General features: G+C 45.9%; 1 protein-coding gene across 4 annotated transcripts; it reads left to right on the top strand.

Annotated features, from left to right (window-relative positions):
• On the top strand, positions 1–22920 carry C23H3orf33 (chromosome 23 C3orf33 homolog). 4 transcript variants are annotated; one of them, XR_005377251.1, is made up of 6 exons: positions 1–163; positions 3919–3978; positions 7432–7579; positions 9106–9266; positions 11919–12041; positions 13597–13735. XR_005377251.1 is itself a non-coding variant. In XM_038571274.1 (5 exons), the coding sequence occupies exons 1-5, from the start codon at positions 23–25 to the stop codon at positions 21437–21439; spliced, it is 564 nt and encodes a 187-aa protein (XP_038427202.1). In that variant the 5' UTR covers positions 1–22; the 3' UTR covers positions 21440–22920. The 4 variants fall into 4 exon arrangements, 3 of the variants coding, with proteins under 3 accessions (XP_038427202.1, XP_038427201.1, XP_038427200.1); XM_038571274.1 differs by lacking the exons at positions 11919–12041; positions 13597–13735 and adding an exon at positions 21386–22920; XM_038571273.1 differs by lacking the exon at positions 11919–12041 and having other exon boundaries at positions 1–136; positions 13597–14377.
• Positions 22921–23638: the final 718 nt, after the last annotated feature.

The raw sequence follows: 23638 nt of genomic DNA, 5'->3' as shown, positions 1-23638 counted from the left end.
CCGCGCGCCGCCCGCCGGGAACATGGCGGGCCCGCCTGTGGCCACCGCCTCGCGGCCTCGGGACCCGGACGGAGCGGCGCCCAACGTGGTGGCGCGGGTCTCGCAGTGGGCGGACGACCACCTGCGCCTCGTCCGGGTACCGCAGCCGCCGGCAGGACGCGCGGTGGGCGCAGGGGGGCGGGCGGGCCCGGGGGCTGCAGCGCGGCCGGGCTGGGCTGGGCTCGCCGCGCGGGAGGGGGCGGGGAGGGAGGGAGGGGCGCCCCGAGACGGACCCGGCGGGGGATGGGGGCGCCCCGAGACGGACCCGGTGGGGGGAGGGGGCGCCCCGAGAAGGACCCGGTGGGGGATGGGGGCGCCCCGAGAAGGACCCGGTGGGGGGAGGGGGCGCCCCGAGAAGGACCCGGTGGGGGATGGGGGCGCCCCGAGAAGGACCCGGTGGGGGATGGGGGCGCCCCGAGACGGACCCGGTGGGGGGAGGGGGCGCCCCGAGAAGGACCCGGTGGGGGATGGGGGCGCCCCGAGAAGGACCCGGCGGGGGATGGGGGCGCCCCGAGACGGACCCGGTGGGGGGAGGGGGCGCCCTGATAAGGACCCGGTGGGGGATGGGGGCGCCCCGAGATGGACCCGGTGGGGGGAGGGGGCGCCCCGAGATGGACCCGGTGGGGGGAGGGGGCGCCCCGAGAAGGACCCGGTGGGGGATGGGGGCGCCCCGAGACGGACCCGGTGGGGGGAGGGGGCGCCCCGAGAAGGACCCGGTGGGGGATGGGGGCGCCCCGAGAAGGACCCGGCGGGGGATGGGGGCGCCCCGAGACGGACCCGGTGGGGGGAGGGGGCGCCCCGAGATGGACCCGGTGGGGGATGGGGGCGCCCCGAGATGGACCCGGTGGGGGGAGGGGGCGCCCCGAGAAGGACCCGGTGGGGGATGGGGGCGCCCCGAGAAGGACCCGGTGGGGGATGGGGGCGCCCCGAGAAGGACCCGGTGGGGGATGGGGGCGCCCCGAGAAGGACCCGGTGGGGGATGGGGGCGCCCCGAGACGGACCCGGTGGGGGGAGGGGGCGCCCCGAGAAGGACCCGGTGGGGGATGGGGGCGCCCCGAGAAGGACCCGGCGGGGGATGGGGGCGCCCCGAGACGGACCCGGTGGGGGGAGGGGGCGCCCCGAGAAGGACCCGGTGGGGGATGGGGGCGCCCCGAGAAGGACCCGGCGGGGGATGGGGGCGCCCCGAGACGGACCCGGTGGGGGGAGGGGGCGCCCCGAGATGGACCCGGTGGGGGATGGGGGCGCCCCGAGATGGACCCGGTGGGGGGAGGGGGCGCCCCGAGAAGGACCCGGTGGGGGATGGGGGCGCCCCGAGAAGGACCCGGCGGGGGATGGGGGCGCCCCGAGACGGACCCGGCGGGGGAGGGGGCGCCCTGATGACCCGGTGGGGGATGGGGGCGCCCCGAGACGGACCCGGTGGGGGGAGGGGGCGCCCCGAGAAGGACCCGGCGGGGGATGGGGGCGCCCCGAGAAGGACCCGGCGGGGGATGGGGGCGCCCCGAGACGGACCCGGTGGGGGGAGGGGGGCGCCCTGATAAGGACCCGGTGGGGGATGGGGGCGCCCCGAGATGGACCCGGTGGGGGATGGGGGCGCCCCGAGACGGGCCCGGCGGGGGAGGGGGCGCCCCGAGAAGGACCCCGGCGGGGGGAGGGGGCGCCCCGAGATGGACCCGGTGGGGGATGGGGGCGCCCCGAGACGGACCTGGCGGGGGAGGGGGCGCCCCGAGATAGACCGGAGTGGGGAGGGGGCGCCCCGAGACGGGCCCGGCGGGGGAGGGGGCGCCGCGAGACGGGCCCGGCGCAGCCCAGGTGGCCCCCAGCCCTCGGGGCCCGCCGGAGGGAGGCCGCGGTCCTGTGGGCCTGGTGCCCTGAGCGGGTGCGGCGGGGGGGCGGGGGGGGGACGGGACTGGCGGTCGGTGACCCCGAAGGCCCGGCCGCTCCGACGATGGGGCCGCCCCTGGGTCCCTGGTGGTCCGAGCGGCTTCAGCGGGGTCTTGGGGTCCGTGGGGCGTGGGGTCGTCCGCAGGGCCCTGCGCACAGGTGAGGGACCCTAAGGGACGATGTGGACGTCACCTGGGCCGCGGGAACTGGCCGTGGCCCTTCAGGAACGAGCCCCCGTGGCCCTTAGGGAGCGGGTGAGGCCGGGGTGACCTGGGCCGAGGCCTGGGCCCAGGAGTCTCCCCTGGAGAATCCCGGAGGGCGGCGGGGAAATCAGCAAAACCCGGTGTCCTGGGGGCAGGTGGAGAGACTGCGGAGGGACTGATCAGCTCCAGAACTTGTCGTGAGAAGGGGCCACCAGCTTCGGGTGCACCCCGCAGCCCCGGCCAGCACCCCGGCCAGCACCCCGGCGCCTGCCCTCCAGCTCAGCTCGGGTCCCCAGGCTCCTGCTTTCCACGTGGGAAGCGCTGCAGTCGGTGGTGGCTGGTGGCGGTCCTGGAAGATAGGGACACCCGTGCTGAGTGACCAGGCCTCGCTTCTTCCAGGGAGGCAGAGATTGGCACATGAGTTATTTCAAGTAAAAAAAAAAAAATGACTTCAATAGATTGAGAGAGGAAACTATTTAAATGAGCACCTGGGGGGACCCCTGGATGGCTCAGGGCTGAGCATCTGCCTTCAGCTCAGGGTGTGATCCTGGGGCCCCGGAATAAGTCTTGCATCCGGCTCCCTGCGAGGAGCCTGCTATCTTTAAAAAAGCAAAATAAAATCTATCGGCACACAGCTGTATTACTCCAAGTACCCTGATCACAGAATGTATCCTTAGGTGTATTTCCTGTTTTTCTACAAATGGGAAATGCACAGAACAAACACAAGGCATGATACCTTGGTGATTGTAAAGCTTTCACTGCCTTATTTTATTTTAAAGATTTTATTTTACTATTGTTTTTTAAAATTATTTATTTATTCATGAGAGACACACAGAGAGAGAAGCAAAGACACAGGCAGAGGGAGAAGCAGGCCCCACACAGGGAGCCTGACATGGGACTCCATCCGGGTCTCCAGGACCACACCCTGGGCCAAAGGCGGGTGCCAAACCGCTGAGCCACCCAGGGATCCCCTAAAGATTTTATTTATTCAGGAGAGACACAGACACAGGCAGAGGGAGAAGCAGGCTCCATGCAGGGAGCCCGATGTGGGACTCTATCACAGGACCCCGGGGTCATGCCCTGAGCAGATGCTCCACCACTGAGCCCCCCAGGCGTCCCACACTGCCTTGTTTTATGTTTCCCTGATGTTTGGGGCAAGATCAGAGGTGGATCTAAGTGTCTTCACTTCAACACGAAGACGAATCTTCGCATCCTCATTTCTTTCCATGTGTGTATTTTCAGCTTCATTGCTTACACACCGCGTCCTGTTTATTGAAGGGAAGCGTGTCAGGTTGTCCCTCTTGTTGAGGGAGTCGCAGGGTTCTTCTTTTTAAATTAAACTCTTTTAGGTCTATTTCAGTTTAAATGAAGCACTTTGAAACCATTGATACGCTCTTCCTTCCCGACCGTTTACCGCATACACATCTGAGGCCCTGGATTGTGAGGTTTCGATGGTCAAGTTTTTCTACCCGTCATTTACATTCCTGCTGTAGGCTCGTTCACGCGTTTAAGGAATTCATGGTTAAAGGGAAGAGTCAATGGAGAACAATACAATATTACGTATATAATTATTGTGCACACCAGCTTGTTTGGGAGGAAAAGGGGAAGGGTAATGAGTAGGTGGGCAGATAAGAAAGTTTGTTGAGAGAAATGGGCCTTTAGTTGATGGACGTGCCTTATTTGGACAGATGGGGGAAGGTCAGTCTGCTCCCCCCCCCCCCCCCGCTTCTAATTAGTACTTTTGCTATTATGAATAATAACCAGTAACAATTAATCCTTCAATCTCTTTTTGAAGAACATCAGCACCGTAATGGCCGTAGCTGGAACAATGTTACTTCTAAGAAGCATCCGGATGGTAAGTTAAAACATGAAGAAGGCCCTGTGATCCGCAAGCAACAGCTAATCTCTTCTCGTTTCTTTTTTTTTTTTTTCCTCTTCTTGTTTCAAGACCATTTTTCTCTCAAGCAGTGCGTCATCGTGTTATTCTCATTAGAAGTTTAAAATATTATTTTGGAACAACAAACCTATTTTAAGATCTTGGTTTAAAAGTAACACATCCATCCACAGGATTTTATGGAAAATGATGGCCTAGACTGTATTTCCATAATCACTTTTTTTTTTCGTGCTTAAAAAAGGAATCTGTAAAGGATTTAGTTGGCTAGAACGCTGTAATCACTAAATTTGCATTTCAGACGTGTTGGAATGTCTCAAAACCGTTTTGTATAGTGGTTTTAGATTTAGATCACAGTCAAATTATGTCCTTTAGCACTGAATAATTTATGCTTTCTCTGATTTGCAACAATCTGTGAGATCTTTTTAATGAATAGAGCAAGAAGTATGGTGTAAAAAAAATAATCTATGCTTTCCATTAGCATATTTTTTTTTGCTGCTTCAGTAATGTTTTTATAATAGATATTGTGGAAAAACCCATTTGATGATTCAAGATTTATAAGTATTTTTATATGACTGATTCTTGTCACTGGGTGTAATTTTAGTGTCATGTTACAATTTGGAATGGGTTTACTGCATCTGCGTATATGAATGTCCTACATTTCTGATCTCTATATTGTTTTTATATTATCGTTGATGGCGTGTTATTACTTCCTTCATGTCTTCCAACTGCTGCTTTTTCCCCCTGACTCCAGTATCAGAACTTTTATCTTCTTTTTTTATTGAGTACCTTGAACTCATTTTTAACCTTATATCTAATAATATAATAGGGTTTTTTCTTTTAACACCTCCATGATTTGTAAGTCATTTGCTTTTAGCTTATATATATATTTTTAGCATGGAACTTTTGAAACGTTGGTTCTTTTCATTCCACCTTTTTCTTTATGTTACAACCTATGTTCCATGACATTTATACTTTGAAGGTCTCAAAATTGTCAAAATATGAAATGATCTGATTAAGAGTTTAGGTAAAAATAATGCAGAGGGATTTTTTTTTAAATAATGCGGAGGGATTATTTCTCTTTTTAGCCCCTAGAAATTATATAAATCAACTATAGGTTGTTTTAAGTCATATAATATTAGGTATGTTATTAATGCAAATTACTTATTGATTAATATAAATCATATTGGTATGTTATGAAGTTACTCATTTTAGACTATGGTTCTGGTGTCTTTTTTTTCTTAGATTTTATGTTTTTTGAAAATAGTGACTACTGATGAGAAGAGCAAGCTAAGGAGGTAGAAAAAGAACATTGGAACATTAGGGAACCAAAAATTCTGTGGTGTAACAGTTGGAGAACTTTAGCTACAAGTAAGAGAAACCCCACACCATAGTGGCTTAACCGAGTTAAAAAGCCTTTTTTCTCACGTCACAAGACTTCTGGAGACAAGGGTGCTGCTGGCATTGCTTCTCTGGCTCAGTGACAGAGTTTTAGGTCTGTGTGCTTCTGGATGTCTGTCCTCATGGCACAGAGTGGCTGCTTTATCTCCAAATAGCATATTCATGTTCAAAGCAGGAGGAGAGGGAAAAGGAAGGTGCCAGCCACGTCTTTTCCTTTTGTCTAGAAAGCAAAAGGTCTACCAGAAGCCTTCAGCAGACTTTTGCTTACATGTTTTTATCATATAGCCACCAGTAGTGGGAAAGGAAGTTGGGAAAGAAGCGTTTAGCTTTTCCATCCCTTACAGTGCTTGATGACAAGGGAGAGAGGCTTGGGAATGGATATTGCATTAACCAACCCCGGGCCTGCCACAAGGCACCCTAATAGCTCCTCCTCAGCTTTCTTTTATATTGTTGTTTTTCTCCTTTTTCCTCCTCCAGTGTTTATCAAACTCTCATATTCTTTCAATTTCTGGTAGAAAATTCCAACTTTCATATTTTAAAAAAATGATGATTGAGTTCAGCACTGTATTAAACACTTGATATATATAATTTCATTTAATACTTAGAATAATCCTATGAAGCAGTGTTTTTTTTTTTTAAGATTTTATTTATTTATTTAGAGAGTGGGGAGGAGAGGCAGAGGGAGAGAGAATCTCAAGCAGACTCCCCAGTGTGTGCAGAGCCTGACATGGGGCTCCATCCCATGACCCTGAGATCATGATCTGAGCCGAAATCAAGAGTTGGATTTATAACTGACTGAGCCACCCAGGAGCCCCGGCCCCAACCCTTTAGCACTTACACTTTATCTTAAACCTCTTTATTGCTCTGCAGTTGTATTCTGGTTTTATGTATATTGTTAGCTCACCTTCCAGATAGTGCCTGTTAGGTCACAGAAACACAGCACCGAACTTTCTGCAGTTGAGGGATTACTGGATCTGGAAAAAGTAGATGCAGTGGGATCTGCCTTCAAAGGTTCTTCGCATCCACTGTGAATTCCTTGAGAATGGGAACATGGGTTCTACTTCAGTTTCTTCCCTCAGCTCCTTAATAATTTCTAAAACTCCAAACATCCAGGCACTCTTATGTCTTTTTATGTATGTCCTTTAATGAAAACACATAAAAACTAAAAGGGGGAGACGTTTGGTAATTGAAGAGATCTTGAATGAGCCTCTCTACTTCTTCTGAGTCTTGTCTTCCCTATGCAAAATAGTTTTGGTTTTCTCATGTGATGTGGTTTCCAGGCTCTTTATCATCTTTTCCCCCTTATTCTAGCTTTGTTCCAGTTGGCGGAAGTCTTTTCTGAAATGCAATACCCAGTCTTTTATGAAACATGCGGTATTTTCCATTAGGGCCTGGTTTGGAGCAATGTCTTCCTCACCCTCTCTTGTCTTGGATCCTGTTCCTTACAGTTGCTTGGTGTTTGGACTTTGGTAGGGAGCAGAGAAGAGTGGAGAAGAGAAGGAATTTGTGTGGTTTTTTTTTTGTAGCCTTGCCACACCTTCACTCATTTTGAGTTCACGGTTAACTAGAACGTCTTAATCTTTTTCAAAAATGCTACAGTTTATTCTCTTCTATCCTTCATTAGTTTTGGAGAGTAAGGGGAAGACTTTTACATTTTATGCCATCATCCTAATTGTCAACGTCTTTTAAAATACTAAATCTAAATTTTAGTATTCATACTTTTTTTTTCAAAAGATTTAATTTTAAAGTAATCCGCATGCCCAAAGTGGGACTCTAACCCACAACCCTAATACCAAGAGTTGCATGCTCTACCAACTAAGTCAGGCAGGTGCCCCCCTCCTATAAACACTTTGATTAAATTGTACTAGGATATCGGTATAAAACTAAGGACCAAATTAAAGTTTTTCAGTGGTTATGTCTTCTTGTTAAATGTTTAGATGACAATTTGACATACTTAATTTTAAAATGAAAAGAATAATAAAATGTCATATACCTTTTTTTTTAATAAATTAACAGACATCAAAATTTACAAGTTCTTCAGATATTCCAGTAGAATTTATAAGAAAGAATGTTAAACTACGTGGACGATTACGCCGAATAACTGAAGATGGTTTAGAAATTGAGCATATTCCCATTACTTTACCTATTATATCTTCATGGAAAAGTAAGTAAAGTGCAAGAAAATGATACAGCTATTTTGGTATTTGTTAATTAGAAGTTATTTGTAAAATGGCAAAAAACGTCATTTTAAGTTTTAATAACTTTCCATTGTCTGTGAGAGAGTGCAAACTCTTGGCTTTAGATACTACAAGGAACTGTTTAATTTGGCTCCAGATTTCCTTCTCTCCTGCTTCCTCTTTTTATTCAGCCGTTCGCTATTTCATTCAGGCAAATGTATTCACAAATCCTGAGCAACTGCGATGTTCTGGGCCATGCGCTAGCTGTGCATGGGGTGAAGCCAACAAGACTGCTCTTTGGAGCTTACAGTCTTAACTGGAAAATAGACAGCAGACGAGTGAAAATTGTTCCAAGAGCTATGAGAAGGGACAGGTACTAGTCTGAGCATAACCGGGAGTCATGCGTGCGGGGAACACACGCCTGTACGTGGTCAGAGAAAGCCTCGATGGGCTGTTCCGAGATCAGAGACCTGAAGGATGAGGGGGGTTAGGTAGGGCCTGTGTGGGCGTGAGCGTGGCTTCCGGAAGCTCTCCATGACTCCCCAGCAGAATTAGCCTCTTTCTCTACTGCACCCACAATAATTTATACACCCTGCAGTTAGTACTTAAACACGTTTTCCTATAATCCTGCGTTTAGGTTTATCTCCTCCCCCTGCGCTAAGCATCTGGTGGGCTTGGACCCTTTCCTACTTAGCTCGTTATTCACAGTCCCTAGAGAAATGATTATTAGCCGACAGAGACTTGGTAAAACTCGTTGAATAAATTTAGTTATATTTTAAGTTCTTCTTCATATCATTTTTTTCCATATCATTTTAATTTTATAAAGAAAGGGGCTCTTATCTTTTACCTTCAAATGAATGAATATCACTCTGTCCAACAAGGTATGACTATAAAGGAATAAGATTGGGTTTTCTTTTCCCCCCAACATGCCTAACATGATCAGTTCTTTTAACAAATCAAACAGGAATTAAATAATTTGAATGACTCCAGTTCCCTAAGGAGAGAGAACCTGGGATGTTTGTCTGTCAGCCATTTTAATCTAAGCAGGATCGAGACTTCCTGGGTCCTCTACCTTCTCAGTTGTAGTTCTGTTGTAAAAATCTAAATCTCTTCTCTCTGAAACAGTGAGGACTCTTAGATGCTCAGGCAGCAAAGGCACCGACTGGGTTTGTCCAGGTTGTACACTGCACAACTCCGGGGGGGTATTCAGGGGGAACCTACTTCCGGGGGTCACGCAGTGCCACAGCACTGTAAATTGCCATACGTGTGTTATTATTATTAATGGGTTCTCCATTTTGTTCTGGAGCTTCCTGGGATGGAGTTTTTACATTATTCCATTGTAACATGCTTGAGTTGCTGTAAAAGAAAACTTGAACACAGATACAAATCTAGAGGAGTCTGGGTGTTTGTACATAAACATGATCCAGCTGTTTTGGTGGGGGGCACGTGACTTTGAAATTTGCTTTTGCCACGTGGTATTAAAGCCAGACAATTTTCTACCTAACCTTTTTAGAGGAGCCCTGTGGTGTTCTGCTGGTTAAGCTGGCAGGAGTAGAACTCACTGAAACTGGGAAGTTGTGGTTACAGGAAGAGTTGAAGCCTTCCCAACTGCTATGGTTTCAACTTCTTGGAAAGGAGAATTCAGCCCTCTTTTGCTATCTTCTAGTGAATAAGGTAAGTAGTGTGAGGAAATAACGAGCCACATTATATTCTTTGTATTTACACATAAACATCATTAACCAGAACCTTGAATCTATAATGGGACTGAATTCTGGTCTTCACTGCTAGTCATAGTAATTATGTTTAGAGAACCAGGTCTTTTCATGCATGTATAAATTTTGTTTCTTATATATTAATATATACTTATTAATATATAAATACAGAAATACAGAAAATCAAGAAAATGGAAAAAACTTAAAATTATTAATGACTTTAGACATTGCTAATTTAAGGATGATCTTGATGTATTTACATGTACTTGAGTATAATACATCATCCTTGTTCGGACGCCTGGGTGACTCAAGCGGTTGAGCTTCAGCCTTTGGCTCAGAGTGTGACACTAGGGTCCTGGGATCGAGTCCCGCATCGGGCTCCCTGTGCCTCTCTCTGTGTGTCGCTCATGAATAAATAAAATGTTTAAAAAAATATATCATCTTTGTGCTTAGAAACTGCTTGTTGGGTGAACCCTGTCAACTGGAAACCACAAAGAAGGGTGTTTTCTGAAGTAAATACTGCTCAGTCTTTGAACTTTAAAGTCGAGCATATTTAAATACTGTTTATGATCAGTAATGCATCATCTGAAAACTAAACTTTGTCTCAGAGTATTCTTACTGTTATGATTGGCCATGGCCACCGTGTACCCCGGAGCTTCATCACTGTTGCTGTGTCACTGTCCTGAGTCCTTGTGTGTCCCTTACTTTATGCTAATTTTGGTAGACGATTACTGAAAAAAGAAAGTACAAAATAAAGTATTATGACAGGATTAAGAACAGTTTTATTTACTTTTTATTTTTTTATTTTTTTTTAAAAGATTTTATTTATTTATTCATGAGGGACACAGAGAGAAGGAGAGGCAGAGAGACACAGGCAGAGGGAGAAGCAGGCTCCACGCAGGGAGCCCGATGTGGGACTCGATCCCGGGTCTCCAGGATCAGGCCCTGGGCTGAAGGCGGCGCTAAACCGCTGAGCCACCCGGGCTGCCCCTATTTTTTTATTTTTAAATATTTTATTTACTTATTCGTGAGAGACAGAGAGAAAGAGAGAGGCAGAGATACAGGCAGAGGGAGAAGCAGGCTCCATGCAGGGAGCCGACATGGGACTCGATCCTGGGTCTCCAGGATCACGCCCTGGGCTGAAGGCAGGTGCTAAACCACTGAGCCACCCAGGGATCCCCCAAGAACAGTTTTATTTTTAAAGTCCATTATTATATAACAAAAATAATCTGAAGGAAAAAATAACCTCATGTTAAGGTGACTAAAATTGTAACCACTTTAATTCTTCAGAACGTTTTGAACTATTAATAGAAAGCCTAGGGATCCCTGGGTGGCGCAGCGGTTTAGCGCCTGCCTTTGGCCCAGGGCGCGATCTTGGAGACCCGGCATCGAGTCCCGCGTCGGGCTCCCTGCATGGAGCCTGCTTCTCCCTCTGCCTGTGTCTCTGCCTCTCTCTCTCTCTCTCTCTGTGACTATCATGAATAAATAAATAAAATAAAAAAAAAAGAAAGCCTAACGAAACTCATTAATCTCTGTATGCCCAGATCACATTTAGTTCTTTTAAAATAAGAATTATCCACACTGATAGGTTGAAATGGTTTACGTTTGAAAGTAAGCTGGTAGGGGTGCCTGGCTGGCTCAGTCAGTGGAGCATGCAAGTCTTGATCTTGGAGTTGTGAGTTCAAACCTCATGTTGGGTGTAGAGATTACTTACAAATAACCTTTTTTTTTTTTTTTTTTTGAAGTAAGTTGGTAAAACAAAATATATAAAGATGCCAAAGGTTTTACAAAAACGTTATCTTCTCTGGGCGCCTGGTTAGTTTAGTTGGTGGAGTGTGTGACTCTTGATCCTGGGGTCATGAATTAGAGCCCCACCTTGGGTGTAGAGATACTTAAAATTTTTTAAAGAAATATTGGGGCACCTGGGTGGCTTAGTAGGTTAAGCATCCAACTCCAGATTTCTGCTCAGGTCATGATCTCAGGGTACTGAGATCCAGCTGGCATTGGGCTCTGCACTCAGCAGCGAGTCTGCTTGATATTCTCTGCTTCTCCCTCTGCCCCTTCCCCTGCAGGTGCAAGCGCTGCAGGGGGAGGGATAGAGAGAGAAGCAGACTCCCCGCTTTTGCTGAGCAGGGAGCCTGATGTGGGGCTCTGTCCCAGGACCCTGAGATCATGACCTGAGCCAAAGGCAGCTGCTTAACTGACTGAACCCCAGGTGCCCCAAGTAACATCGTTAAAAAAATTTTTTTTAGGGATCCCTGGGTGGCGCAGCGGTTTGGCGCCTGCCTTTGGCCCAGGGCGCGATCCTGGAGACCCGGGATCGAATCCCATGTCGGGCTCCCGGTGCGTGGAGCCTGTTTCTCCCTCTGCCTATGTCTCTGCCTCTCTCTCTCTCTCTGTGTGTGACTATCATGAATAAATAAAAATTATAAAAAAAAAAAAAAAAAAAAAAAAATTTTTTTTAAAAAGCAAAAAAAAAAAAAAAAAAAAAAGCAAAAAATAATAATAAATAAAAATACAAATAAAAAATTAAAAACTATTTTAAGTTCAGAAGTGTATATAATTTATTCTCAAAACCACCCTATGGAGTCACTGTTTTTACTCCCGTTTGCAGATGGGACTCAGGGTAATGAAGTGGAAGAGGCTGTATGCAGCCTAGCTCCTTTCTGGCTCTCGAGCTCGCACTTCACCTTACATACTTTAGCTTGTATTGCTTCCTACGTGACCCAACTATGCGGTATGCAGACTCTGGTAATTTACATCTGTTCAGTTTTACTAATGTGTGAGATTGAATTTTAGTTATTCTGATTTTGGTTTAAGTGAATGAGCTCTTAAAATTCAAAACATTGAGAAATATATGATAAGCCCTTTAAAATTGTATTTTTTGGGATCCCTGGGTGGCGCAGCGGTTTAGCGCCTGCCTTTGGCCCAGGGCGCGATCCTGGCGACCCAGGATCGAATCCCACGTCGGGCTCCCGGTGCATGGAGCCTGCTTCTCCCTCTGCCTGTGTCTCTGCCTCTCTCTCTCTCTCTCTCTCTCTGTGTGACTATCATAAATAAATAAATAAATACATACATAAATAAATAAATAAATGAAAAAAAATGAAAAAAAAAAAAGGAAGTGAGATGAAGGAAATTTCCTGAAGGATGAAGAGTCAAGGTCCAGGACTATTTTTAATGTTATTTTGTGGGAAGTTTTTTAAAAGTGTATTTACAAACCAGCACCTTCCTACACACTGGAATTCTGAACCTAATATAATAATTCAGTGATGGGGCAGCCCGGGTGGCTCAGTGGCTTAGTGTCAGTTTCAGTCCCGGATGTGGTCCTGGAGACCCAGGATCGAGTCCCACGTCAGGCTTCCTGCATGGAATGGAGCCTGCTCCTCCCTCTGCCTGTGTCTGTGCCTCTCTCTCTCTCTCTGTGTGTGTGTCTCTCATGAATAAATAAATATAATTAAAAAATAATAATTCAGTGATGATTCAGTTCATTTTGCATTTGTATACTTCTCGGGTTGTCTCTGGCCTTCTGTGGTTTTGCCTATATTGTGTGCTCCTTTCCCTCTCCAAACTGCAAACAAACTAAAACACTTTTTATACTTTATTAGCCTCTTTGGGTTAGAAGGCCTGTGAGTCTGTGGAGAACTATATGTTATAAAAGAGGCAACTCGGGGGGGGGCTCTGGTGGCAGGGGCCTGGGATGAGCCTGAGCCCTGCCTCAGGTCTGCTCAGCGGGGAGGCAGCTTCTCCCTCTGCCCCCCTCCCCTGCTCTCTTTTCTCTTTCTCTCAAATAAATAAATAAGATCTCAAAAAAAAAAAAAAAAAAAAGAGGCAATTAACTTTGAACAAGGATCTCTTCTAGTAATGAAAATCTTGGGTTTAGCATTATGTGTTTTTAAACTCCTGGGGATTCTTTTGCTTTATGTTTTTTGGCTTTTCTCTGGAGGAAAAGTTGCTCAATGACTTTTTTTTTTTTTTAAAGATTTTATATATCTATTTATGTTTGAGAGAATGTGTGTGTGGGGGGGAAGGGCAGCAAGTGCGGGAAGAGAGTATCTCCCACAGACTGTGCACTGAGTATGGAATCCGACCAGGGCTTCATCTCATGACCTTGAGATCATGACCTGAGCCGAAATCGAGAGTTGGGTGCTTAGCCCACTGAGCCACCCAGGAACTCCTCTGAATGGTTTAATATAACTGCTTGTAAATAATATAAATTCTGAAGTTAAGAAGATGTTATGGGTGTAGTAGCAGTTTTCTTAAGTAATTGGATTGTGTTATTTTTTTTATTCAAGGGTAGATATTTTAGTGTGAGTCTGAATGAAGAAATTTTGAGAAGAGGCCTTGGCAAAACTGTTCTTGTTAAAGGGCTAGATTACGATTCTAAAATCTATTGGACAATTCACAAAAAATTACTTAAAGCTGAATTAACAGCCTTAAGAAAAGGAGAAGGAATATGGAAGGAAGAATCTGAAGAAAGTTATTTGGAAAAATTCAAAGGCTCCTGGAGAGAAATATGGAAAAAAGACAGTTATTTTAAAAAAATTGGGTCAGATTTCAATTTGAAAAAAGAAAGTTATTATGACAAATTTAGAAGGATTTATGAAGCATGGAAAGACAACATAAATAACTACTCCTTAATACTGAAGTTCAGAGAACTTATGAATCGCATACACTTCCGTAGAAAAGGATGAAATATTCCAAGAGGTCTGGAGGTGACCCACCCAGAAAAGAGCAAAATACATTTTCATTGAGTTGAAATGGAAATTTCTCCAAATAATTGAAGTTGCACTCTAACGGTAATTTAAATATTTAAGAGATGATTGTTTTAAATGTAATATCAGAATAATTTAAGCAAACTGTGCTTACTATGCCTTGGGAAAAACGACATACTCTATAATGTTACCAGGATAAAGTTTGTATTCCTGTAGTGTTAATATTTGAAGAGAGAGTTTAACTATTGGATACTGTTACTTTAGTTATTTGGGGCAGCCAAATTTAATTTTTGTTGAAAGAGAATATCTGTTTATTCTTCCAGTTTTGATTACTTATAATAAAATAACTCTTTATACATCATGTCTGAGGCTACTCTTTTCCCCTATCTGGTTTCTGACTGCTGGTGAATTTGGGGAAAAGCTACATGAGTACACGAGAAGGTCTCATTTCTAGTAATAAATAAAGAACGGCTAATTTCTACCTGTTGTTAGATGAAGGGGATAACCCTCTGGGCAGAAACATGAGAATAATTATAAGGACAAGAAGCAACGTGCTGAGATCAGTGACAGCACCCAAGACACAAAGAGTAGGGATATAACTTAGGACATTGCTGAGCTCCTGAAGTAGCCAATCTTTGAGATATCTTGCCTAATTCCTCGTGTGACATGGTAAATTTCTTTGTTTATGAAGCCAGTTTGAGTTGGTTTGAGGATCTGATCTGTACATTTACTTGCTGCTAAAATCATCCTAACACTATGTACAAGCTTCTTGCATAACAGCAGTGATCATCCCCTAACATCCACGATGTCTGTAGAAGGTTTTCTTTTTTTTTTTTTTTTAAGATTTTTTATTTATTCATTTATGATAGAGAGAGAGAGAGAGAGCGGCAGAGACCCAGGCAGAGGGAGAATCAGGCTCCATGCCGGGAGCCCAACGTGGGACTCGATCCCGGGACTCCAGGATCAGGCCCTGGGCCAAAGGCTGGCACCAAACCACTGAGACACCCAGGGATCCCCCTGTAGAAGGTTTTCTTGATGATCTGTGATGCCGACAAAAGTCAGAGGTATCATGAGGTCCAAGTAGTTGACTCCTGTTATTTTATTTTAATTTTTTAAAAAATATTTCATTTATTCATGAGACACCCAGCGAGAGAGGCAGCAACACAGGCAGACGACGGGGAAGCAGATTTCCTGCGGGAGCGCGATGCGGGGACTCGATCCTGGGACCCTGGGGTCACGACCTGAGCCAAAGGCAGACGCCCAACTGCTGAGCCTCCGAGGCGTCCCCAGTTGACTCCTGTTAGACTCAGTAATACAGCATGAGAACTTTATTGCTGCTTCCTGACTGCTGGTGAAAACATAAAGTAGATTCCCCAACATTTTCTAATGAAACAGCATTAATTTTCAGTAAGGTCTCACATCTTCCACAGATTCTTTTAACTTCCATTCAAATAGCCTCGAGATATCAAATATTAAAATAGAAAAGATGATATCAATGACAGAAAACAGGGGAAGATGTTATTAATTAGCTAGATAGTTTTGTAAACTATGATGAAGTGGAATTGGATTAAGATATGATTCTATGGTTCAGTGTTTTTCAGGAAAGAAGGCGTTGTTCATCTAGAAATTAATCCCATGCCCTAGTTTGGGATCTCTGAGTGATCCGAATTCCTTTTGGTCAGGTCCAGATTAATTCTTGATGACCTGGAAGCGTAAGGCCAAATGTCAATGCACCCAATCCATGATATGGAGGGAAAATAGGATGTCAGTAGTTGTGAGCATGTGTCTTCTTCAGGCAGACAGGGATAATGTGACACCCAGGCCTGCAGTGTGTGAAATTCTTGGTCAGCCTTGGATGCTCCAGTTCTTCTCTCCAGAAGGTTTTTCCTTATCTTCCATAGCCTCTTCAAAGGATCTTCCATTAGGAGGAGGATCCACCCTTTGAGGGCTGGACAACTTTAGTAGCCCGTTTGGTTGATGTGGCTTCGTGGTCAAAGGGTTGAGCAATCACAACCCTTTTTTTCTCCCAGAGATTTAATCCCATGTGGCTTGGAGATCTGTTGGTTTGCAGGGCAGAAGGTGCATGTGGGGTCCTGCTGACCATACTTGTTTCTGTTCTGAGCACTATTACTTTGCTTTTTGTTTTTTAATTTATTTTTTTAAAGATTTTATTTATTTATTCATGAGAGACACACACACAGAGAGAGAGAGAGAGAGAGAGAGGCAGAGACACAGGCAGAGGGAGAAGCAGGCTTCCTGCAGGGAGCCCGACGTGGGACTCGATCCCGCGTCTCCAGGATCGCGCCCTGGGCCAAAGGCAGAGCTAAACCGCTGAGCCACCGGGCTGCCCTATTACTTTGCTTTTTAAAGGACATGCTGGAGCAGTGTTTTTTGGCCGTAGGCCATGAAGCATCAGTGAGATGTGAAATCAATTTCTTGAGTTGCCATGATCTATTAAAAAAGAAAGAAAAAAGAACAGAACAGGGGCGTCTGGCTGGCTCAGTGGTAGAACGTGCAACTCTTGATCTTGGGGTCCTGAGTTTGAGTCCCATGTTGGGCTAAGAAAAACAGAACAGAATAAAATATATTGGAGGGCATTGCACATAGCAACGATAAATGTTATTTTGTTATTTTTTGTTGTTAAATTTGTTATAAATATATTTGAATACATGTTATTTTGTTATTTTTTGTTGTTAAATTTGTTATAAATATATTTGAATACATGTACTGGCCTGCAGTGCGAGGGTTACTGAAAAATCACTGCGGATCTCGTTTTCTAGCACTCTTTTGAAGAGGCCTGATGAAAAGATTTCCATAACTAAAGTGAGGGCATATAATTCAGGCAGAAGTAGAGTTTTTAAAAAATTGAGGTAATGGGATAATTACTTCTATTTTCTGTTTTGTTTTGGTTATCAAAACATAGCTTTAACACTTGGGCAGTGAAATTGAGAAATTAGTGCCCTCTTCTGTTCTTCCACAAACACTGAACACAGATCTGTTTTAGCATTTGCCACATTATAATTATTTCTCTGTCCTCTCTCTTCCAAAGTAGAATGGATCCTGCAACTCAAATCATACCTTATTAAATATTGGAGCATTTCTGCTTTCTCCACAGCATTTAGTTCAGTTTCTTGTTCGTTGGGAACTCCATGAATATTTGTTAAATTAAGGAATGAAATAAAGAATGAAGTAGACGGGGGCACCTGGCTGACTCAGTTGGTAGAACATGTGACTTGATCACAGAGGTGTAGGTTCCAGACCCACAATGGGTGTAGAAATTACTTAAAAAAAAAAAAAAAAATCTTAGGGACGCCTGGGTGGCTCAGTGGTTGAGTGTCTGCCTTGGGCCCAGGGTGTGACCCCGGGGTCCCGGGATTGAGTCCCACATCAGGCTCCCTGCATGGAGCCCGCTTCTCCCTCTGCCTGTGTCTCTGCCTCTCTCTGTGTCTCTCATGAATAAATAAATAGAATCTTAAAAAAATATATAAAAAAAAATAGAATGAAGTGAACCATTCCTGTATTGCCTATTCATTTTGACCAGGAACCTATTTTCTTTTCCTTCCTTCCTTCCTTCCTTCCTTCCTTCCTTCCTTCCTTCCTTCCTTCCTTCCTTCCTTCCTTCCTTCCTTCCTTCCTTTCTTTCTTTCTTTCTTTCTTTCTTCTTTCCTTTTTTTTTAGGATCTATTTTCCCAGTCTCCTTTTCCTCTATACATCTCATGATCCTACACTGTGAAGATTCATTTGCCTTTAGTGGTCTGAAAGAACAACTTTAAAACGTGTCAGATTTGAAAATGATAGTTATTTTGGGCAAATCAAGCCCTTAAATACATATTTAGCATAAACACATAAATGAAACAAAACTAACATATAACGTTTATTTATTTATTTTAATTTTTTAAAATTTTACTTATTCATGAGAGGCACAGAGAGAGAAAGAGAGAGAGGCAAAGACACAGGCAGAGGGAGAAGCAGGCTCTACGCAAGGAGCCTGGGATCACGCCCTGGGCCAAAGGTGGCGCTAAACTGCTGAGCCACCCGGGCTGCCCAACATATGGCTTTTAAAATGAAATTTTTCCTTTTACTATGTTTGTGTGGAAAAACCTAAACATTTGTCTTCTGGTTAAAAAAACAGGTGTTAGTAATACAGAGCGGGTATACGCCATTAGGATCCCAAATGGTACAGGAACAGGAGAATTTTCCTTATGGTATAAATCGCCTTCCCCGTCCTCAACTTTCAAAGCTTCAGAGATTGCGCTCTGGCTTAGCACTTTTATTTTTCCTCTTCACAATACAATTTGCTCCTTTGCCTGAGCTTCTGTTCAAGTCTACAGCAATGATGCAATGATTGCTCCAGGAGACGACTGGGCCGCAACTGGATAGGCTGTGAAGATCCATTTTTCTTTCAGTGATATTATGGGATTCTGCAGGAATTTTTAATGGTAGCGTGGGAGGAGGAACCCAGTATATTCCATCATGAAAAAATGTAATCTCAAAGTTTCAGTACTATTTCCTGGGCCCGGGAAAGTCCTCGAGTCATGTTGGTCCTGCCCAGCAGGCTCTGACCTCTCGAAAGTTGTAGATACTAGCTCTGTGGGAGGTCTTTCTGGAAACCAAACTCACAGAGCTGGGTTGTGAAGCTCTTAGGAGAAAGGAAAGGGGGCTCGGCTCTGTCTTTCTCTGACACTACTGTTGCCTTTACTCCCTGCCCCCCAACCACTGGGAGAAAAGAAACCAGTTGAAAAATAGAAAATGGAAAAAAATATATATTTTTTGTTTTTAATCTTTTTAAGATTTAATTTATTCATGAGAGACATAGAGAGAGAGAGAGGCAGAGACACAGGCAGAGGAAGAAGCAGGCTCCATGCAGGGAGCCCAACGTGGGACTCGATCCCGGGTCCCCAGGATCACACCCTGGGCCAAAGGCAGGCGCTAAACCGCTGAGCCCCCCAGGGATCCCCAGAAGTTCACTTTAATTAGCATGATTTCTGCCTTTTAAAAAGTACTCGTTCTGGGGCGCCGGGCTAGCTCTTTGGGAAGAGCGTGCGACTCTTGATCTTGGGGTTGTGAGAGTGAGCCCCGCTTTGTGTGTAGAGATTGCTAAAAAAAAACCCAGTATAACTGGGGTTTAAGAAAATCTTAGTTGAATTGAAGGACTTCACCTAGACGGTATCAAAGTAGGAAGCCTGGAGTTCTGAATTCCAGTATCTAGTCCGGGCTCTTTCCTGAGCTTGGCAAACAATTTAAACTGCATCTCTGTATTTGTAAGGCGAAATAGATAACAAATATATAACAAATATAACAAAAGATGCACTTTAAGATTTTTACTTATAAGCAATCTCTACACCCAGAGTAGAGATCTCGAACCCACAACCCTGAGATCGAGAGCCACATGTTCCACTGACTGAGCCGACCAGGCGCCCCTGCTTGTAATATTTTTGATATTTCCATATAGAAAGGGCAAACAATTGTATAGGCTTGATCTAGAGAAAATATGAAACGGCCATTTAAAATTGGAGCACTTTGGGCACCTGGGTGGCTCAGTTAAGTGGCTGACTCTTAATTTTGGCTCAGGTCATGGTCTCTGGGTCCAGGGATTAAGCCCCACATTGGGTTCTGTGCTCAGCGGGGAGTCGGCTTCAGGATTCTCACTCTTCCTCTGCCCCCTCTCGCTGTTGTGCTCTCTCTCAAATAAATAAATCGTTAAAAAAATGAGGGAGCGCTTAAAAATGTTACTGTCTATTGGCAAGGGGTTAGCCCTACATTTGTTTTCCTCTGGAGGCCAAATACATTTCAATGTGTGGACTTTGCTAGCATTTAAAAGCTTTAAATAGGGACGCCTGGGGGGCTCAACAGTGGAGCATCTGCCTTCAGGGCGTGATCCTGGAGTCCTGGGATCCGGCTCCCCACGTGGAGCCTGCTTCTCCCTCTGCCTGTGTCTCTGCCTCTCTCTCTGTGTCTCTCATGAATAAATAAACAAAATCTTAAAAAAAAAAAAATAAAAGCTTTAAATAGGTTACCAGTAACAGTAGTAATTTATTTACTAAATAATCTCTCCCCTGTAACGTGGTGCTCGAGCTCACAATCCCAAGATCAAGAGTTGCATGCTCCACCACCTGAGACAGCCAGGCACCCCTAAAACAGCACCCGACAACTCTGAGCGCTCATTTGGCGCGAGGCATTTTGCTAAGAGCTTCATCTGTAGTCTCCTTTAGCTATTTTGCAGGCGTGCGTTCCTTCCATTAACCGAGAGCACAGCACTGCCAGAATGTGTTAATTTATGAAGCAAAGTACTTCAGTGAATTTCTCACATTCCTGAATAGATAAAAGATGATCAAAATATTAATAATTGTTGAAACTGGGGGGATCCATGCATAGGGTTTCATCATACTCTTCTACTTTGGGGAACTCTTCCCAAGATCAGCCGTCCTGTCTATGTTCCTTTCTGGACGTTTCCAGCTGAGGGTAACAGTGGCTTACTTGCGGGGATGAATGTGTCTGCAGCCGGGGACAGAAAGATTGGTGGCATTTATGCTGCACCCCCCCACCCAGTTCTTCCAAACGCACACAGGAATTTTCTTCTCTCTCTCTCTCTCTCTCTTTTTTTATATAAATCTCTGTCATACGCATAGAAATCTGTGCAAAGGTGTTCAGGGCTTTCTTTGGTGGCAGGTTCAGGAGGTGGCACCGTTGGGGACCCTTGCTCTTTTTATCTCCCAGACTCCACTGCTACCTTCATTTGGGAAGAGCAGCTTCCTTCCTATGGGGGCCAGATCCTCCCTAACTCCACACAGTTCTGGGGGGGCTGCTACCCCAAGTGCCCCAGCTCCTGGCCGTAGGGCTGGGTGTGTAATCAGAGACTGGCCACACATATACTCTACTTGGTGTTGACCGCCTTCGTTGACCTGTGGATGGACACGTGACCTGAACCAGGTCAGTTAGGATCCTTTCCTACAATCGTATTTACAGATGGTAAAATCAAAAAACAAAACAACAAGACACCCCCCCCCCCCACCAAAACCAACACCACCATCCCCTCCCCACCGCCACCACAAGGCCTCTCCCCTGGGATCACGAGCTGAGGTCATGGAGCTGTCCCTGGTAACGCTCTCTCCACCCACCGGCCTGTGGAAAAGCTCATCTATAATAGGAAAGAATAAGGTCAAAACATTGACAAAACCAGGGAGAAAAAGAGTAGGCTCAAGAGTGAGAATGAATGTGGGAAAGCAACGATGATGGTGCTTGGCTGAAGCACTGATCCTCTCCTCTCTGTTGCAAGATGGGAGTCAGTCCCCGGGCGCTTCCTCAAGTGAGTGGGTTGCGGTTCTGTTATTTGTATCTTGTTTGTATTTGTATTTTGTTATTTGTAAAGGTGGGCCCGAAGGAGAGGACAGCTACTGCTCGGTGCATCGGGGGTACCGGGTGAGCCCCAGCTGGGACTTACCATCGTGCAGTGTCTGGAACATGCAAGTGCTCACGAAATATGTGCAGAGAGAGAGAGAGAGAGAGAGAGAGAACTCCGCCTCCGTCCCCGTTAAGCCCTTTGGTGGTTTTACCTGACTTGTTGGTGCATCGATTGAAATAGAATATTTATCTCCTTCGCCCGCTTGACGGATGGGACTTGCAGATGGTTGCTGATTCCATCTCAGTGTGTCCAGTACCACTGTATTTGCAACTGAAAGCCCCGTTTTTGTACCGCCAGAAACATCAGCTTTCAACCCAGATTCCTAAGAATCTGGTTCTCCAAGAAGCCCTTGATGCCGCGCAGCACACGGGCCCGCCTCCGAGCACAGCCGTGGCTTACCCTTGCCAGCTCTCGGGCACCTTTACGGGAGTTGCCGTGATCCTGTGTCAGGCGCCCTGGTGATCAGGGCAGGGGTGACGGGTGGAAGTCGGGCAGCGATTTAGAAGGGCGGCCAGGCCGTGCTGTGCCAGTATAATTAATGAGAGTCATCGCTCTGGAAGCCAGAGGAGAGTGGGGGTGGGGAAGGAGGTCTCTCACCAGTAAATGGCATTTAAGAAAAATCGGTGCTTTCATGGCCCTTTTACTGCACAGACGAGGTTAAGTCAAAGGACCGCTGTAAAGGGCCTTGGGGAACTCTCTGCACGGAGGGGGGTCCCCGAGCCGCCGCCTGGGGAAGCCAGGAGGGTTGAACCCCAGGCTTTCCAGCGGGTCTGATTTCAACCTTGAATTGAGCTGCCAGCAGGAGTCCCTTATACTCCTGGAGTAGGAAAAGGGGTGAGTCCTTAAAAAAACGCCTGTAGTTTGGGTGACCCAGAGACCACCCAAAAAAGGTACTACACTATAAGACCTGCCCAAAGAAGTGTGAATCCCAATCCCATTGTTTTCCCCAGTTCCCTTGTAACGGGTGAAGGAAGGGGGTGTTATTTGTTTTGTTTTTCTATTGACTATTCGGTAACCATGGAAGGGTTTGGGTAGCCTGGAGAGGCTGCGTACTACCCACTGTCTAATCCCTTTGTTATCATTCCCTGGGATAGTCACCGGCGGGGAAAAGTAGTTCTTGTCTGGCTCCCAAACACTTAGCAGTGTGACAATATTTTCTTGGTTTTAGTTAGTGATTTTTCTCTGATTGATGGTGTTTAAAAAAAAAAACCTCAGAGGGAGAAGCTACATGAAAAGATTTATGGATATCTTCATGTGTCTTCAACACTTAAGACCATGATTAAGTATGATTCACACGAAGGGAGGGAGAAGGGCCAGCAGATGGGGTTTGGGCTGTTTTCTCCAATGCTCGATTTGAAAAAGAAGGGGTGGGGAGCGGGAGTGTTGGGTGGTATTTGCCTCGATTTCGGTAGGTCTGAAGTATTGCCTAGAGAGAAAGTTTTGAAGCTCGTAAAATTGCGGACATCGATTAACACTTTCAAAATAAAGACTCTGACAAACAAGTGCTCCTGCTGTGAATTTTGTGTCTGGGCTTATTTTAAGGCGCGCATCTGTGGATTTTCAGGGATAAGAAAGACAAGACGGGAGGCTTGGAGTGGGTAACCTCCGTGGTTGTGTGCGGGGTCGCCTTGGGGTGTGTGTGTGTGTGTGTGTGTGTGTCTTATTCTCTTTTTGGCCTTCCTGTTCACCATGGAGATGACCAGCAAAACAAACCTCTAAAAACCATCTATTTGTATGCAAAGCGAGAAGCAATTTGGGGGTAGGAGAGGAGTTACCTGTTTAATTTCTTATACATTGAGGATTTTCCTTTGGACATGTTAAAAAAAAAAACAAAACGACTTAGGAAGTTTTCTTTCTTTGGAGCCAAGGAACCTTATATGTCTGTTTTCCAAATTGGATTTTTCTTGGTACCCTGGCATGAAGAAATTCAAGGGACTACTCTGGTGGCTTTCTCTCTCTCTCTCTCTCTTTTTTTTGAGAGTCCAGGATTGCTTTCAGGATAAAGTTTCTCCTCGCCCATGGTGCTTTGCTGTGACATTGTAATTGCCTCCGTTGAATTGAATAATACAAATGGGTTGTTTCTATGGCATCGGCTAAGTGGGATGAAAAGGTGAAACCCTAGATGTTGCGCTGGGAGGTCACGGTGCACCCCCCACCCCACCCCCACCCCCACCCCCACCCCCCTGCACTAACCGCCCTACTCTCCTCGCCCGGCCGCTC

The sequence above is a fragment of the Canis lupus genome, chromosome 23, assembly GCF_011100685.1.
Source record: "Canis lupus familiaris isolate Mischka breed German Shepherd chromosome 23, alternate assembly UU_Cfam_GSD_1.0, whole genome shotgun sequence".
Lineage (NCBI taxonomy): Eukaryota > Metazoa > Chordata > Mammalia > Carnivora > Canidae > Canis > Canis lupus.
This window is presented reverse-complemented; position numbering and strand designations above follow the sequence as displayed.

What these genes read in the sequence shown, in the direction of transcription:
- C23H3orf33 (XM_038571272.1), top strand. Translation starts at nt 23, where the DNA reads ATGGCGGGCCCGCCTGTGGCCACCGCCTCGCGGCCTCGGGACCCGGAC. An exon ending in AGCCGCCGGCAGGACGCGCG is followed by an intron (nt 164 to 3,918) that starts GTGGGCGCAGGG and finishes CTCTTTTTGAAG; the next exon opens with AACATCAGCACCGTAATGGC. An exon ending in TATTATATCTTCATGGAAAA is followed by an intron (nt 7,580 to 9,105) that starts GTAAGTAAAGTG and finishes TAACCTTTTTAG; the next exon opens with AGGAGCCCTGTGGTGTTCTG.